Source organism: Purpureocillium lilacinum (genome assembly GCF_023168085.1).
Source record: "Purpureocillium lilacinum CBS 284.36 DNA, scaffold_5, whole genome shotgun sequence".
NCBI classification, from domain to species: domain Eukaryota; kingdom Fungi; phylum Ascomycota; class Sordariomycetes; order Hypocreales; family Ophiocordycipitaceae; genus Purpureocillium; species Purpureocillium lilacinum.
This window is the reverse complement of record NW_027072115.1, coordinates 4023008-4038373: the sequence shown is the minus strand read 5'-3', so window position 1 is coordinate 4038373 and position 15366 is coordinate 4023008. Positions and strand designations below refer to the sequence as shown.

Below are 15366 nucleotides of genomic sequence, written 5' to 3'. Positions count from 1 at the left end.
TTCCTGGACTACAGTCACGACCCAGACGGTCCGACCTCATGATTGTGCATTAGGTGACCATGACACTTTCTGGGTTGCTGAATGTTGTGACATTGGAGCGCGTCTTCGGCTATTCGGTTCTGTTCGTGGTGATCGGCTTCGTGCTGGATTATACAGCACTGCCGCAGCATCCAAAGTCGATCCCGGCGTTTGGCCACGGCCAATCCTTGTGGGCCAATCTGCGCAACAGCGTGGCATACTTTACGCGATACCGATCATGGATCACTGATGGGTATCTGAAGGTGAGCTGCCTGCCCTCCTCGGCGGGTTAGCTACTTCGTGGCTGTAACTGACCTTAGGCGTCATGAATAGTACGGCAAGGAAGGGCTTCCCTTCGTGGTGCCCGCGTCGATATCCCGAGCGTCAGACGTCGTGCTGCCACGCTCTCTGGTATCCTGGTTCATGGAGCAGCCTGACACGGCGCTATCAGCCGACGAAGCACACGAGGGCATCCTGTACGGCAAATACAACTTCCTGGACCCCAGAGTGGCACACGAATCATTTGGCACGCGCGTCATCTACAAGCACCTGTCCCGCAACCTTGCGACGTTGGTGCCCGAGATTGACGATGAAGTCGGCTACGCCGTCGACTTTGCGCTTCGCAACGTCAGCGACGAGTGGACAACCATCAATCTGTGGGACATGTGGCTCGACATTGTCCCGCGAGTGACGAACAGGATGCTCGCCGGGCGCGGCGCCTGCCGAGACGATCTGTTCCTACAGAGCATGATCAGCTTTGCCGACGATGTCGTCCGCAGCTGCATCTTCCTTCGCATGTTCCCAAAGGCACTGCATCCCATCTTTGGCCGTCTCTTGACTCTGCCAAACTGGCTGCACTGGTGGCGGGCGCACAGACGGCTTCTACCGACCATACAGCAGCGACTCCAAGATATGAAACGACAGGCTGAAGGGGCACCGGAACTTGAGCACTGGGTGCCGCCAGATGACTTCATTAGCTGGTATATCCGCCTTGCCTTGGCCGAACAGAGGTTGGAAGAGCTTGATCCGACCGTCATCTCAAAGCATCTCCTGCCTCTGGAATTCGCATCCATACACACCACAGTGCTGACGGGCCATTCCTGGCTGCTCGATCTTCTCACAACCGCCCCTGGCGACCGAGTCCTCGATGTCCTCCGCGATGAGCTGAAGGCACACAAACCCGCCGCCGGACCGTGGACGAAATCCGCACTCCTATCTCTTGTGCGAGTGGACTCCTCCATCCGCGAGTCCCAGCGACTGAGCAACTTCCACGCCACCCTCGTCGAGCGAGTCGTCGTCTCTCCAGATGGTATCCGCCATCCAGGCTTCGACTGGACCCTGCCAAAGGGCATTTTCGTCACGGTCAACCTCGAGGGCACGCACCACGACGAAGACATTTACCCACACGCGCAGACGTACGACCCGCTGCGCTTCTCCCGCATCCGGGAGGCGTGGGAGAAGAAGCCCGAGGAGGAGCGCAGGGCCGCCGCCGACGAGGGCAGGAAGGTCATGGGGCTGGGCATGGTGACGACGAGCGACCAGCACTTTGCGTTTGGGCTGGGCAGGCACGCGTGCCCGGGGAGGTTCTTCGTCGCGCACGAGCTCAAGCTCGTCATGGCGCACCTGCTGCTCAACTACGACGTCGAGATGCTGAGTGAGCGGCCGAAGCCGCAGTGGGTTGGGTCGCAGGCCCTGCCGCCGCTCAAGGCGCAGATACGGGTGCGCAGGCGACGGTGCGAAAAGGCGTGAGGCGTGCGGCTCCGTGGGATGGATGGGCTCGGGAAAACGCAACGCGTACTACAGCGCTGGCGACTTGTATGCTCTGTACAGTATGTATCATATCATGTGGTGCCTCTTGCAATGCACCTGTATTCGATGCTGCAGAGGAATGCTTCAATGCTGTGATCTACCAATGCTATCCATGCTTCTACTACAGGCCCAAACCAAGGTTTTCGCCGCCCAAGAAAATGCCGCCCGTCATGGTATCTCTCTGCTTCAGGAGGGCCGCCACGTCGACCCGCCCACCGGTAATATACCGCTCGCTCACGCCCAAGTTCACCCTGCGCGACAGCTCCTCCCTCAGCTGGGCCTTGAGCGCGCCCATCTCGGCCTTGCTCAGCGCGCGCGCCTCCTTCTCCTTGCGCTTGCGCCCGCCGCCACGGCCGCTGCGCCCGAGCGCGTTCTGCTGGTCGTCGAAGCCCTCCGAGTCGTACTCGACGCCGAGCTCGTCGGCGGCGTTGCGGAGCCACTGGTCCTCGCTGTGGCCCTTTTCCTTGGCGAGCACGGCGTCGGCGATGCGCTTGGCGAGGTCGACGCGGGGCTTGAGCCGCGAGGCGATTTTGCGGTCGACGGGGAGCATCTGGATGATGTGCTGCTTGCTGGCCTTGCCGGAGGACGAGCGCTCGGCGTGCACCTTTGCGGCGAGGCGGCGCGTGGGGATGACCTCGTCGGGGGAGCAGAGGATGACGCTGACGCCGGAGCGGTCGCCGCGGGCGGTGCGGCCGGAGCGGTGGATGTAGGTGTCTGCGGCGCGGGGCACGTGGTAGTGGACGACCTGGTCGACCTCGTGGATGTCGAGGCCGCGCGCGGCGACGTCGGTGGCGACGAGGACGGCGTTGCGCTGGGCGGCGAAGCGCTCGAGGGAGCGGAGGCGGGCCTTTTGGGCCATCTGCGAGTGCAGCGGGAGGACGAGCGGCAGCTGGAGATGTTGCAGGAGGGGGGTGAGGCGGCGGACGGCCGAGATGGAGTTTGTGAAGACGAGAGTGCGGCGGCCGGGGTTGAGGAGCAGGACGGTGTAGAGGAAGAGGTCCTGCGGAGTGGTCAGTTTCCGTGTCTCGCTCATTGAGGTCGAGGTTCGAAGGGGAGGGCTCTCACCTTTTCCATGGCGCCGCATTCAATCAGGCCCTCCTTGAGTCCCTCGGCCATCTGGGTCACGGGGTTGACGTCGATGAATTTGGGCTCGCCGCGGAACTTGAGGCACTTCATCAGGTACGCCATCTTCTCCTCGTCGCTGCCCGACGCGGACGCCTTCTTGCCCTTGCCTGCCAGCTTGGTCTGCAGGTCCTTGTCAAACGTGGCCGAGAATACGAGGGTCTGCCTCTGCGTCGGCTCGTCCTCGTCATCCTCATGCTCAGAGTCTTGATCGGAGCTACCACCCTCGGGATCCTGCCTGTCGAGAGCCCCGATGATGTTCTCCGCCTCCTTGAACTGGCCAACCTTGAAGAGTCGATCCGCCTCGTCGACGACGAGAAAGTCAATATGCGTGAGAGCATCCTGGAGTTTGATGTCGCCGTCCATGACCTCCCACAGTCGGCCCGGCGTGCCGATGACAATGTCTGCCTTTTCAAGCTGGCGCTGCTGCTTCTGGATGCTGAGGCCACCGGTGACGACGCAGATGTATGGCGCTGACGGAAGACCGTCGCATAGCGCCTTGAGGTGATCGGCGAGCTGCTTGGCGAGTTCTCGAGTCGGACTCAGCACCACCGCCATGGGGCCCTTCTTCTTCTTCTGCGCACTGCCCTCCTCGCCTTCACCCTCGTACTTCTCCAGCCACTTCTCCACGATGGGAATACCAAACGCCAACGTCTTTCCGGAACCGGTCTGCGCCTTGCCAATGACGTCCTCTCCTGCAACAATCTGTGGGATCGCACGCCTTTGAATCGCGGTAGGCTTGGCAAAGCCTAGTTTTGCGATCGCGGAGAGGATGCGCGGCGACAGGTTCAGAGCCACCCAGGCCGCCACGTCGACGCCTGCTTCGTCGTCTTCTTCGGCGCCGTCGAGAGCCCCAAACGCATTCTGGCTGTTGCCGCCCCGGGCTTTGTGCGCAGCGGGCTTTTGTAGTAGGGCATCCTCAGCCGAGTGCGCGGCTGCTTTCTTCTTCGTTGCTTTGGCTTGCTGTTGTTGCTGCTGCTTATTCTGCTGGGCCTTGTCCTTCGCACCCTTGCCTTGAGCCGCTTGACCGCGTTGCGTGTCCTCAGCGTCGTCTTGAGGATGGCCAGCTTCGCTGGTATCGAAATGTTGGCCCTCCACAGGCTCGTCGCCAAACCCTTCAAAAGACTCGTCCTCCGAGACATTGTTGCTGTCGCTCTCGTCGTCCTTGGCGGTGTTGTCCTGCTTCGGCTTCGGCTTGGCGTCGTCGGTCACAACAAACTGCACGCCCTGCGCATCCTTGACCACGTCGACGCCCGTGATGACCTCGAGGCCGCCAAAGTCCTCCTCGCCGACCGTCTCCCAGGCCAACGACGCGACGTCGACTATGCGTCCGGACGGCTTCTTGGGGCCAGACTTGGCCTTCTTGTTCGCGGCGGCGACGGGCTTCTTGGTCTTGCTTCGCTTCGGCTCGGGACCCGTTGCGGCGGGGAGCTTGCGCTTCTTGCTGGACGGCGGCCCCATTGGGAGTAAATATATAGGAAAGGGTGAGGCTTCGTAGGACCGCAGCGGCGTCCGTGGGGTGGCTTTTTCTGGCCAGGTTTCTGGGAGGCTGCAGGCGGCAGGGAGAGGTTGTGGCCTGTTTGAGGTGGGATGGATGGATTTCTTGCTGGAGCAAATGCGACCTGAATTTTTTCGGGGTTCAAGACGTCGCATCGGCATTGAGCGCCGCCGACCCACCGACGCTAGCGCTGGACTTTGGAAAGACCCGCCCCGCCGCCGCCCAGCCGTAGCTGCCAATTCTGGAACACCTTGTTCGTCCATTGTCGCAAGTTCACAACACCATGATCCCAACTACAACATCCACGCATATGTTTTCCAACGACTGCAACCCCGACGCGCGTCGGGCAATTGATGGTGCTTGATGCAGTGGCTTCCGACTCGTCGTCATCATACGGTTTTGGAGCACAATGACGTCGGCTCACGTTCCCAAATCTGCCGCGAGTCGTTGCCGTGACGCGTCCGTTGGCTGGAGCTGTGCCCGGTGCACGTATCAGATGCCGGGCTACTTATATCCAACCTGAATCCTGGACTACACCGGCAGGCCGTTCAGCCCATACGCGTCCTTCTCGCCCGACCGAGCGCCCCTTTCCCCTCTCTGACCCAGTCTTGTGCCGGAAAACGACCATCTCGAGGCCCTGGAACCGTCGCCACCGCCACCGCCATCACGCTCCGCCCTGTGCCTTGCCCGTCGCTGTGCCCTCTTTTGCTGTGCCGTCTCCCACGTGTTGCTGAGGGAGTCATGAATGCTGTCCCACTTATACCCATACAGGAACGCCAACGTCAAGATCAGGATGGTCGTCGGGATCGCAACCTTCCAGAAAATACTCTGGTCGAGGTCGGTGTCTCGAATGTCGGTCGTGTTCATGCCCAAAAAGCTGGTCACGAACGAGCTAGCGCACCAAGGTCAGCATCACTGCATCCAACGGACCCTTTGCGATGGCGTTGCGTTGGTGGACTTACAGGGGGAGGAAAAAGGCAGTGACAAAGGTAAAGACGCGGATGGCCTTGCCGTGCCCCTCTTCCAACACTTCAATCTGCTGCTTGATGCGCTGCTGGAAGAAATCGAGGCGATTCAAAAGGCCCTCGGCGAGACGACTCCGAGAAACCAACCGCTTGGCCTCGTCGCTGAGAAAGTTCGCCTCCACCTCGTAGAGCGCCTGCCTGGCCTTGGTCGTGACTCTGTACGACATGGGGTCCAGTATGCGCCCGTAGTTGCCCAGCAGGTGGGCGTGCAGCCGAAATACCCTCTCCACGGCCACCACATTCGTCTCTAGCGCGTGAAGCTCCATGAAGTGCCGCCGCTGCGGCCGTCTGGCGGCTTGGTTTGCGACTCGCACCAGCTGGCGGCTGTACATGCTGAGAAGGTCCTCCTTCTTGCCGTCCATGTGCGTGTTGAGGCCGGCAAGCACCACGCCGAGTATGTACTCGGCTCCCACGGCCGTCAAGCTCACGCTGCCCGCCTGGCTGGTCGTGGTGCTCAGGAGGATGAGGTCGCGCCGTGCGTGCTTGAACCGGAGCTTCGCCTGGGCCATGCTCTGGCGGTGGATCTGAGGGATCTCAAAGGTGCCAGTGGTACTCTGTGCGGCGCCGTACCCCTTGGCGGCGTAGCTCGACGGGACGTAGGAGCTGCCATACGTCCGCGAGCTGCGAGTATCGCGGGAATCCCCAACGACACCTTTGGGCCTCCTCGCCTTCGGCGGCTTCGTCGTACCCGGCGCTTCTCCAATCTCGCAACCGGCTGTGGAGCGGGATAGAACATGCGCGAGAGTGATATATGAGAGGAGCAGCTCCTCGAAGCCTCGCACCAGTGTGCTCGGCAGCAGTGGCAGCTTCTTCTCGCCCTGCTTGCGAGCGCCAGGGGCGTCGACGTGTTGAACCGAGCGCTGGAGCTCCGAGATGCATCTCTGGATATCTTCCAGATACAAGATGAACAAATTGAGCTTTCTCAGTGTCCGGCTCACCGACTTTTGCACAGTGCGGTCGTGTACTTCCATTGTCCCTTCTACCCAGACGGTGCAGGGATCGTCGAACAAACGGGCGGGCTTGCCGCAATCCTGGCACTGCGTATGTCTCTCGTGGAGATGGTCGAGCACCTGCTTGACGGTCTGGTACTGGGTGACTTCTTTGCATGCCTGGCATTCCAGGATGAAGCCCTTAGTATCGTCGTCCCAAGAACCGCAGTAGGGCGAGGCGGTGTACAATCGCTCGCTGACACGATACGCGCCCTGGGCGTGAGCCTGCTTGTAGTGCATCTCGACACACTTGATGGTTTCGCTGACGGTCAGCAGGCGATGCAAAAAAGAACAAAACGCCATGACAATTATGGCCACTTACGCGAAGGATTCTGTCAATCGCGCCCCAGAGCTTCTTCCAACACCTGTGCACGACCTCCAGCTCCGCGGGCACGAACCCCTTGCCGATATCGAGAGATAGGGTTACGAGCGGACGGAAATATTGTTCCACGACGGTTTCCCAAAGCAGAGTATCCGTGGCATTCTGGAATGGCAAGCCGGATGCGTCAGAACGCGCATGCTGTCCCGAGTTGCCGCCGGAGCTGGCGTTTGTTATCTCAGCAGTCCTGTGTGTATTAGTGGCATTGTCCGCGCCCCTGAAGATGTCTGCCAGGTACGGATGCCGATACCCAAGCTCCGACAAGCCACACTCGAAACCCCGCTGGTAGACGTATCGGTGGGCCGTCGGACGCTTCCTCGACATGGCCTTGTCGACCCGGTTCAGCAGTCGGTATATCTGGATGTGCGACGGCAAGTTGCCCCCGCCGCCGTCTCGTTTGTGCACGACATTCCACGTGAAGAAGGGATGAATGATCAACGGGACGACGTCATCCGATCCCCCATTCGCGCAAGCTGTGCTTCCGGTAGATGTGCTGTAGGAGGGTAGGATCGTGTCGGAGGCAAACCCAACCTTACGCACTCGCTGGTTCTGAGCCTGGGATGACGCGGTGCTTTTCTGCAGATTGCTCGACCTGGAGCTGCCCATTGATGGCTTTCGCAGGTTGTCACGCCTGGATGATGCGCGCTCCGATATGGAACGTGTTGTTTCGGGCTCGGAATCATCGCTCTCTATCGTCGCTTGGAATACCCGCGATCTTGCTCCAGGTAGGGACTGCGTATCATTCACGACGAGGCTTGGTGACCGCCGCGCACCCGATCCCGCTCGGGATGAGTGCCGCGCGTTGGGGGCGACCACAACCACTGGGCCGCGAGCCCTCCCCACCTCTCGCTCATACTTTTCGTATGATTTGAGAGAGCTTGACTCATCACTGGAAGCATCCGATTCTGACGTATAATTGAACCCCTCGCGCCGGTGAAGCACCAAGCTCAGAGAGTCGAGCTCTTCGCGTTGCATGAGGCCGAGCCATGTCTCCGGCGTGAGCTCCTCGTCATCTTCGGTGAATAGTTTGAAGCCTTTGACGTGGCTGCCGTCGGCGAAGAGACGGACCTTGTTGACCACGCATTCCATAAACTCCTGCTCAGAGCAGCCAAGTTAGCACGCAAGGGTGAGCTTTGAAGGGTCGGGTTTGGCATGGTTCGTACAAAATAAGACAGAGGCGGGTCAATGACGAGATGGAAATATCGGGAGTCGGAGTCGGTGATTCGTATGGCACAGGGCCGCCTGGTGCCTCTTGACTTCATCTCAACAGTCATGCTAGAGCCAAGGAGGTCCTTTAACTCAATGTCGCCACATGTGACGATAATGTCTATCGAAAACCACATCAGTCATGATTTGATCCCGGAACAGTCACGTTTTCGAATCGTTGTTCACCACTCACCTGGTCCGAGTAATAGGCACCAAAGATACGCCACGCACACTTCCGAAGTCGTGTCACCGCCAGACATGAGAGACCCCCCTGACGCTATCTGAGCGTCGGCAGCAGCAAAGTCGTGGTCTGGGTGCACATGGTATCGGACAGGCGTGGCGGAGGTAGGTGTCGTCTCTGCACTGTTGAGCCACGCCCGCGTCTTTCTCGTGAAGAAGGGGACGCTGATGAACACGACAGACTCGGTGCTCCATTGGCCCCTGTGGTCTCTGTGGTCGTAACGGGTGATGAAGTCACGGCTCCCCAGTTCCCCTTGGAAGGGCTGACTGTTTGTGGAGTGACGGCGATCGCGAAGGAGGGCGAGTGCGACGGTCCTCAACGTCGGATCGGCGTGAGGGCAAGAGTCTATAAGATCCTAGATTTGGTCAGCACGTTGATCGCTCGGCCCTGGGCATGCGGAGAGCTTTTTACTTCAAAGTCCGCCATGTTCGGGTCCTGGTGCAAATGCCTATAAGTCCAGATTTAGACCATTGTCTCGCCCGTAACTGGGAACAGGTCTTCACGTACATCCATCTCGTCTGGACAGACTCCTTCTTGGTCGCTGAAGCGGTGTTATAGCAAACCAAGGTGATGAGACTATCGCCTGCCTCATCCGCGTAGTGGTTTACTTCCCTAATCGTGAGGCAGTCCGTCTTGCCGTCCGTCGGCAGCGTGCTCTTGGCCGCCTCCCACGATCGAGCCGCAGGCTGATGCGCGCCCGGCATCCGCGGCCGCGTGCTCATGCCCCGCAGCGACACCACGGCCGACAGGCTGCTCGACGGGTCCTCCACGCGGAACGGCTTCACGTACGCGCCGTAATGCCGCCGCGAGAAGTCCAGCGGGCGGCCACGATGATCGTAGTATTGCGGGCTGTGCGATCTCCGGAACGGGGGCCGGGGCGGCATCGGCGGGGGCACATGCACATGGCCACGCGTTACCTGACGTGCGAGATCTGGGCCCCTTTGTCTCGGTGGCACATAGCTGTACTCTTCGTCTGTGGCTGTGGACGGGTCGAACTGCTCATCAGAAAGGCGATCCGACAATTCGTCGTACTCGCTGTGGTTCTCCGACCCAGAGTCCGATTCGGCGTCAGAGTCGCTTTCGTCGCCGTTGGAACTGTACTCCTCGTCGGTCCATTGCGAGTATCCAGAAGCAGAACCGCTGCTCGCCCGCTCGTTTGAGCTGATATCGCCCACTGAGGGAGCCTTGAAGCGGATGGCTTTCCGGCGCGGGCCACGATCACTCATGCCGCTGTGCTGAGCGGGCGCCGAGGCGGCCCAGGTGGCTGGCTTCAAGTCGCGGTTTGCATTGACCTCAAGTCTTGAGAAAACCTCGTGCAAGAACAGAGCCGGGGATGTGATTTCTCAGTATGAATTGATTGAATAGGGATCCGGATGTGAAAAGCCGTGGAGGTTGCGAACCACGTTATCTGCTGATTGAATCGTGCTAAAGGTACGGCCCGTCCGTTACGCAAGAATAGTTGCACGTCGTTGACTCTTTATTGGGAATCTGACGTGCTGATCGCACACCCAATGGGTTCAAGTCACATCTGTACCACGTCCAGAACAGAATCCAGACGCATGATGATGGGGGTTCATGTCCCTCCCGTTGGAGGGCATAGGCTGAGCGCGGGGCACACCGATGAGAGGCTCTGGTGCATGTTTCTTGGGCTGATGGAGGCGATCGGGCGCGGCTGTGCACCGGCTGGGGCATCAGCTGCATAGCCGGTGGCTGCGCTGGGCTTGAGGCAGCCCGTGAGGCTTAGAAGGGATATGACAGCCAGCTAATGCATGGAAGGGGATACTAACGCTCACTAACTTAGTCACTACCGTCATCGAGAATCCGCAGCCTGTTCAAGTTCCACAGAGCGTCACTGAGGTCGCAATTGACTGATCGATACATGTAGCTAATTATCAGCCTTGCCTATTCGCTTGTGAGTGTCTCACGATAGGCCCGTCTTTCTCGTCTCTCTGGGTCGTTGATCATTCGTCGTCTTACACCGGCTCAATCACCAAGACTGCCAAACATTGAACAGTATGACATTCCTGACAACAACTATGCGTTCCTCGGCCGCAGCGCATACTTGTGCTCCTTCTTTGCCACCACACCAAGCCTCCCAGCCAGTAGCTCCCGCAGCTCCTTGACCTCAACAGCGCCATACGTCTCATCCAGAAGCTCCAGCACTCCCAACGCCGAAATCTCCGGATCCCAGCTATCCCTGACCACCACCGCGGCGGGCTCCGCGCCGCCCACCTCGATGAACATCCTCACGATGCGCGCCCAGCGCTCCACGCCGTTTGGATCCGTGTCGTATCGCTCGATCCAGCCTCTCCGCCGGGCGTCACGCAGGTGCCGCAACAGCGCGAGCCAGGGCGTCGCGGGCGTGCGCGTCATGAAGTCTTTGTAAGGATGGTTCACGCCCGGGTTGACGAGGTTTTTGTTGCTCCGAGTCTCGTGATGTAGTAGGACGGCGATGAGGGCGGGGTCGGAGAGCGGGAAGATGGTCTTGTTGCGGGAGCAGAGGAACTCGGTTGCGTAGCTGAGCAGCGGCGTGGCGTCCGCGCGCTCGAGTCGGGAGTCCGTATCGTCTTCATCGTCATCGTGGTCTTCCTGACTTCGGTGTCCAAGTCGCGCCTCGAGTTCTTGGGCAACGTACGCAGTGAGGCCAAACTTCACCGCGAGGCACAAAAACGGCTGCCATATCGGCGCCGCCTTCATCCGCACCTCATACGAGCCAAACGCGTTCCTCGCCCAATGATCATACGGATCCTGCGGCTTCCGCCGCCACAGCCCCGACAGCGTCGCGTTGAGCTCGTTGACAAACTCTCGCTGCAGCCGCTTCGGGTCCGCGGCGACGTACCGCGCGTGCGTCATGGCGAGGGCAATCTCCGGCCACCAGTCGTCGAGCCTGCGGTGGATTTCGATTTCTTCCAGTGGCTGCTTCAGGCGCAGGACGTAGGACCGCAGCAGTCGGAGGTGTGCGTCGAACCTGCCGGCGGGGAGGTGGGCGGCGAGGTGGGCGCGCACGCCGGCGCCGTCCATGAGCCAGTCGCGGACTGTGCGGTGGATGTAGGTTACTCGTTGCGCGGGGAGTCTTCGCGTGTCGCGGGCGAGTTGATTGGGGTTGTGGGAGCGTGGGATGAGCGGGTTTCCTTGTCTACCTGGTGAGTGTAGGTCCAGCAGATTTGCGAACCTCGTGGTTATGGCCTGAACCGTGTCGATGCATCTGTCGCGGATAACGTCGTCGGATGCCTCCTCAATGGCCAAGCGGATAGCCAGCTCGTCGTCTTCTTCGCGCAGCGCAAAGGCAAGCTCCCAGACGGTGAGCGAGTTTGCCGAGTCGTCGCGGACAAAGTCAGCAACCAGTTCCCGAGCGCACATCAACTCGAATATGACTGCCGTCTCGGACAGTTCCGCCGAAGTCTGGTCCTCGAACAGTAACTTTGCAAATAGATTGTCCAGCTCTGACGGCAGTTGACGAAGCATGTCGTACAAGTCCGATGAGTTGTCAGAGGTCGTGAGGCGGTATACCATTTCGTTAGCCGCCAGCCGCACCCAGAGAAACACGCCGTCAGCTCGGTCGACCGCCTCCTTAACGAATGTTTTCTCAACATCGACGTCGTTCCCAAAACAGTTTTGGATGGCCGCGCTCTCACGCAGCCTGTCTCTAGTGTAGCGGTGCATGTCGTCGTACGTGAGGTCCTGCAGCCTCAGATGTGGCACCGAGTGGCCAAAGGCTTCCTCGAACACTGCCCACGGCCGTGAGGAGAGACACATCTTGATCGAACCGCTGTGCTTTCCCCGGCCCAAGTCTCGGAAGAAGCTGATGATGGTCTCATGATCACCGTCAAACTCATCCAGACCGTCGATGAAGAGACATATCTTCTTCGCGGGCAGTGCCCCATCCAATAAAAGGTGGAAAGCGTTCATGAGCTCCTCGACCGACCAGTCCAGCGTAAGGAGGATGCGCTCCTTCGTCGACATTCCGCGCAGCCTGTCCCAGAGCATCGGAAAAGTGCTCGGTATGAGGCCCATGTTGTCGCTGAGGAGCTGATGCAGCAGCGAGCGGAGCAGGCCAGTCTGCGAGCGCTGCTCCCTCGAGCCGCTGGTCCAAAAGAAGAAGCCGGCCGTCTGCACGGCAGACCCCGCGGCCCAGTCTTGCAGGTTCCTGGCCGTGCGCTTGTGATGGAAGAGGAAGCGCATAAACGTCGACTTGCCCGAGCCCGGCTTGCCTGTGATCCAGTAGATGGGGCCAAGCGTGTCCTGCGCGAACCAGGTCGACAGCCCGCTCTTTGCCCCCGTAGTGATGCTGCTGCTGCTACGGTTGGCGTCGTCGGTAAAGACCCATTCAAAGGTCTTGCGGTGTGCTTGCACGACTTCCTCTTCGCGGTCGTGCATCGACTTGTACGCGAGGCTCTCGAGGATAAAGTCGTAGAGCAGGCTGGCCGGGACAGGGCGAGGCTTCTTCATGGCCTCGACGACGGCGGCAGGCAGATGAGACAAGTCCTTCTGACCATTATTGGAAGCCTTGGTGTTGCTCGCAGACGGGTTGGATGAGGTGTCTCCCGGGTTGGCCTCCTTGTGTAGAGCAGGAGGCAAGTCGCGAGAGAGCGATCTCTCCGTCGTCTTGGCGTCGTCGCGGTCTCGCGTCGTGACTCTGGCGAGGCATGAGGATTGATGAATTGACATGAAGGGTTGCAACTCACTTGAAGGGTATGTCGTCGGGGGATTGACCGACGAGGTGCTCGAGCCGGGCTCCCAGTGCATCGACATCTTCTACACACCATTCATCGCGAAGCTGCGCGCCGCCAATATGTCCGTCGACGATGTGGCTGGACGCATTGAGTCTCTCCAGCTTGAGACACAGCTCTGCCCCGACCTTGCAGCACGCACGCGTGAGGTCGTCGTCGGCGTCACCCGACGCAGCCTGTGGGAGCTGCGACGTAGCGCCGAGCAAACGCTCTTGCAGCGCGTAGACATAAATATCTGCGATAGGAGAAGCATGAGCGGCCTCATGGGTTTCGTCGTAATGGACGGAGGCGAGGAGGCGGTAGAGTTCAACGGCCGCTCTCAGCCATGTGGCGGTCGCCGCGGCGGCAGTGGAGGATCCCGCGCCAGCGCCAGCAGTCAATGGATCGGAGCCCGCAGCCATTTTATAGCATGTAATGGTTGCAGTTCCCTGTCTCTTGTTTTCTTTCAAAATATCTATCTAGAGTGGAGGCAGCACGCCTGTAGTGCGTCTATGCCGCGGTGCGCGCGATCTCAGAGTCTCGCGTGTTCAGGTCTCGGAGACTTGGGAGACGAAAGGTCAGGGGGAGGGGGGATGAGGGGAGCCGCGCCTTTAAATAGCTTTTTCCCCAGTTTCTCACCAGGTCAGGAACGACCCTCGGCCCTGCACATTCGCGGTTTAGTGTGCCGCCTCAGCCGTCTCGCGCGGCCGAATCGCCGATAAACCGGCCCAGTCCGTAGTCCGTACGGCGAGCACCCATCCCCATCCCGACTTACACACTCTCTCAGCGCCATCATCACCAAGCAGCAGCAACTTCACGCGGCCAAGAGACACACACACAACGCGCACACACATCCAATGGCCGCCAGGGCGCTGCTCCTGGCAAGCTGCCTGCTGGCTCTCCAGTCATCATACTCAACCGCAACAGCAGCCATCACCCACGAGTCGCCCGGCCTGCCCATGGTCATCAACACCTGGGGCGGGCCCTTCACGGCCGCCACCTCCGCCGCCTTCCTCGCCCTGCAGCCCCGCCACGGCAGCGGCGACAGCAACTTCTCAACAACGGCGGCGCTCGACGCCGTGCAAATCGGCTGCGCGACCTGCGAGGCCAACCGCTGCGACGGCACGGTCGGCTACGGCGGGTCCCCCGACGAGGCGTGCGAGACGACGCTCGACGCGCTCATCATGGACGGCACGACGTACGCCGTCGGGGCGGTCGCCGCGCTGCGCAGAGTCAAGGACGCCATTGCCGTGGCGAGGCGCGTCATGGAGCATACGCGCCATACCCTCCTCGCGGGGGACCAGGCCACGGCGTTTGCGGTGCAAAACGGCTTCGCGGAGGAGACGCTCTCGACGGGGGAGTCGGAGGAGGCGTGTAGGAGGTGGCGCGAGGGCGGGTGCCAGCCCAATTACCGCGTTGGCGTCCGTCCAGACCCGTCATCCTCGTGCGGGCCATACACGCCTCTGCTGCTATCCCCATCCCAGGATTCCCTTGGAGTGAGGGCCACGAACAAAGACGCCGACGACGCCGCGCCGCAGTCCTCACGTCGCTCCCACGACACCCTCTCGCTCATCGCGCTGCACCCCTCGGGCCACCACGCCGCCGGCACGACGACCAACGGCGCCGCGCACAAGATCCCGGGCCGCGTCGGCGACGGGCCCATCCCCGGCAGCGGCTCGTACGTCGACTCCGAGGTGGGCGGGTGCGGCGCCACGGGCGACGGCGACGTCATGATGCGCTTCCTGCCGTGCTACCAGGCCGTCGAGAGCATGCGCCGCGGCGTGCCGCCGGGGGACGCCGCCGAGGACGCGGTGCGCAGGATGTTGCGACGGTTCCCGGGTGTCAAGGCGGGTGTCGTTGTCGTGGATAGGTGGGGGAGGCATGGCGGCGCCGCGGCGGGGTGGACGTTTACGTATGCGTATAGGGGGGGCGAGATGCGAGAGGTGAGGGAGGTGACGGTTGAGCCGCTGAACGGAGACGTGGCCGAGCTGTAGGATGTCGCCGTAGCTGTGGTAGTCCAGCTGGTGGCATCAAGATAGAACATGATTTAGAGCGCATGATGCAGCATATTCCTTACACGGCTGTCGACCACAAGTCATCTTGACAAGTGTATGTAACTACCCAAGGTGCTCGAAGCTGTGCATTCGGCCGCCTGGCTATGCAAATGTTGATACACCATAATAAAGAACCTAATAAACGCCAGTGATTCTCGCCATGAAGGTGGCCGCCAAATACTCATATCCTCGTCAATGCGTCCACCCGTGCCCGTCTACCATGCAAAACCATCCATTCACATTTCATTCATTCATCCGTGCCGTCTCGTGTCCGGACTTGTTCGTGTCTGTCTGTCGTTACCACGCCTGTTGTGGC

The 15366-nt window shown here is 60.4% G+C and overlaps 5 protein-coding genes across 5 annotated transcripts; 2 read left to right on the top strand and 3 right to left on the bottom strand.

The window, feature by feature from the left end:
* Positions 1-59: 59 nt before the first annotated feature.
* Positions 60-1767, top strand: PLICBS_007823 (uncharacterized protein; the record flags this gene model as incomplete). The annotated part of the gene is made up of 2 exons (XM_018321295.2): positions 60-281; positions 352-1767. The coding sequence occupies 2 exons, from the start codon at positions 60-62 to the stop codon at positions 1765-1767; spliced, it is 1638 nt and encodes a 545-aa protein (XP_018181192.2).
* Positions 1768-1948: 181 nt separating this feature from the next.
* PLICBS_007822 (ATP-dependent RNA helicase) lies at positions 1949-4410 on the bottom strand (the record flags this gene model as incomplete). Its single annotated transcript, XM_018321294.2, has 2 exons — positions 1949-2827; positions 2893-4410. The coding sequence occupies 2 exons, from the start codon at positions 4408-4410 to the stop codon at positions 1949-1951; spliced, it is 2397 nt and encodes a 798-aa protein (XP_018181191.2).
* Positions 4411-4978: 568 nt separating this feature from the next.
* PLICBS_007821 (uncharacterized protein) lies at positions 4979-9513 on the bottom strand (the record flags this gene model as incomplete). The annotated part of the gene is made up of 7 exons (XM_018321293.2): positions 4979-5339; positions 5410-6710; positions 6784-7935; positions 8004-8167; positions 8240-8642; positions 8699-8735; positions 8795-9513. The coding sequence occupies 7 exons, from the start codon at positions 9511-9513 to the stop codon at positions 4979-4981; spliced, it is 4137 nt and encodes a 1378-aa protein (XP_018181190.2).
* Positions 9514-10321: 808 nt separating this feature from the next.
* PLICBS_007820 (uncharacterized protein) lies at positions 10322-13418 on the bottom strand (the record flags this gene model as incomplete). Its single annotated transcript, XM_065601248.1, has 2 exons — positions 10322-12923; positions 12973-13418. The coding sequence occupies 2 exons, from the start codon at positions 13416-13418 to the stop codon at positions 10322-10324; spliced, it is 3048 nt and encodes a 1015-aa protein (XP_065457320.1).
* A 435-nt stretch (positions 13419-13853) lies between these two features.
* PLICBS_007819 (uncharacterized protein) lies at positions 13854-14990 on the top strand (the record flags this gene model as incomplete). The annotated part of the gene is made up of 1 exon (XM_018321291.2): positions 13854-14990. One exon carries the CDS (start codon positions 13854-13856, stop codon positions 14988-14990), a length of 1137 nt encoding a protein of 378 aa, XP_018181188.2.
* Positions 14991-15366: the final 376 nt, after the last annotated feature.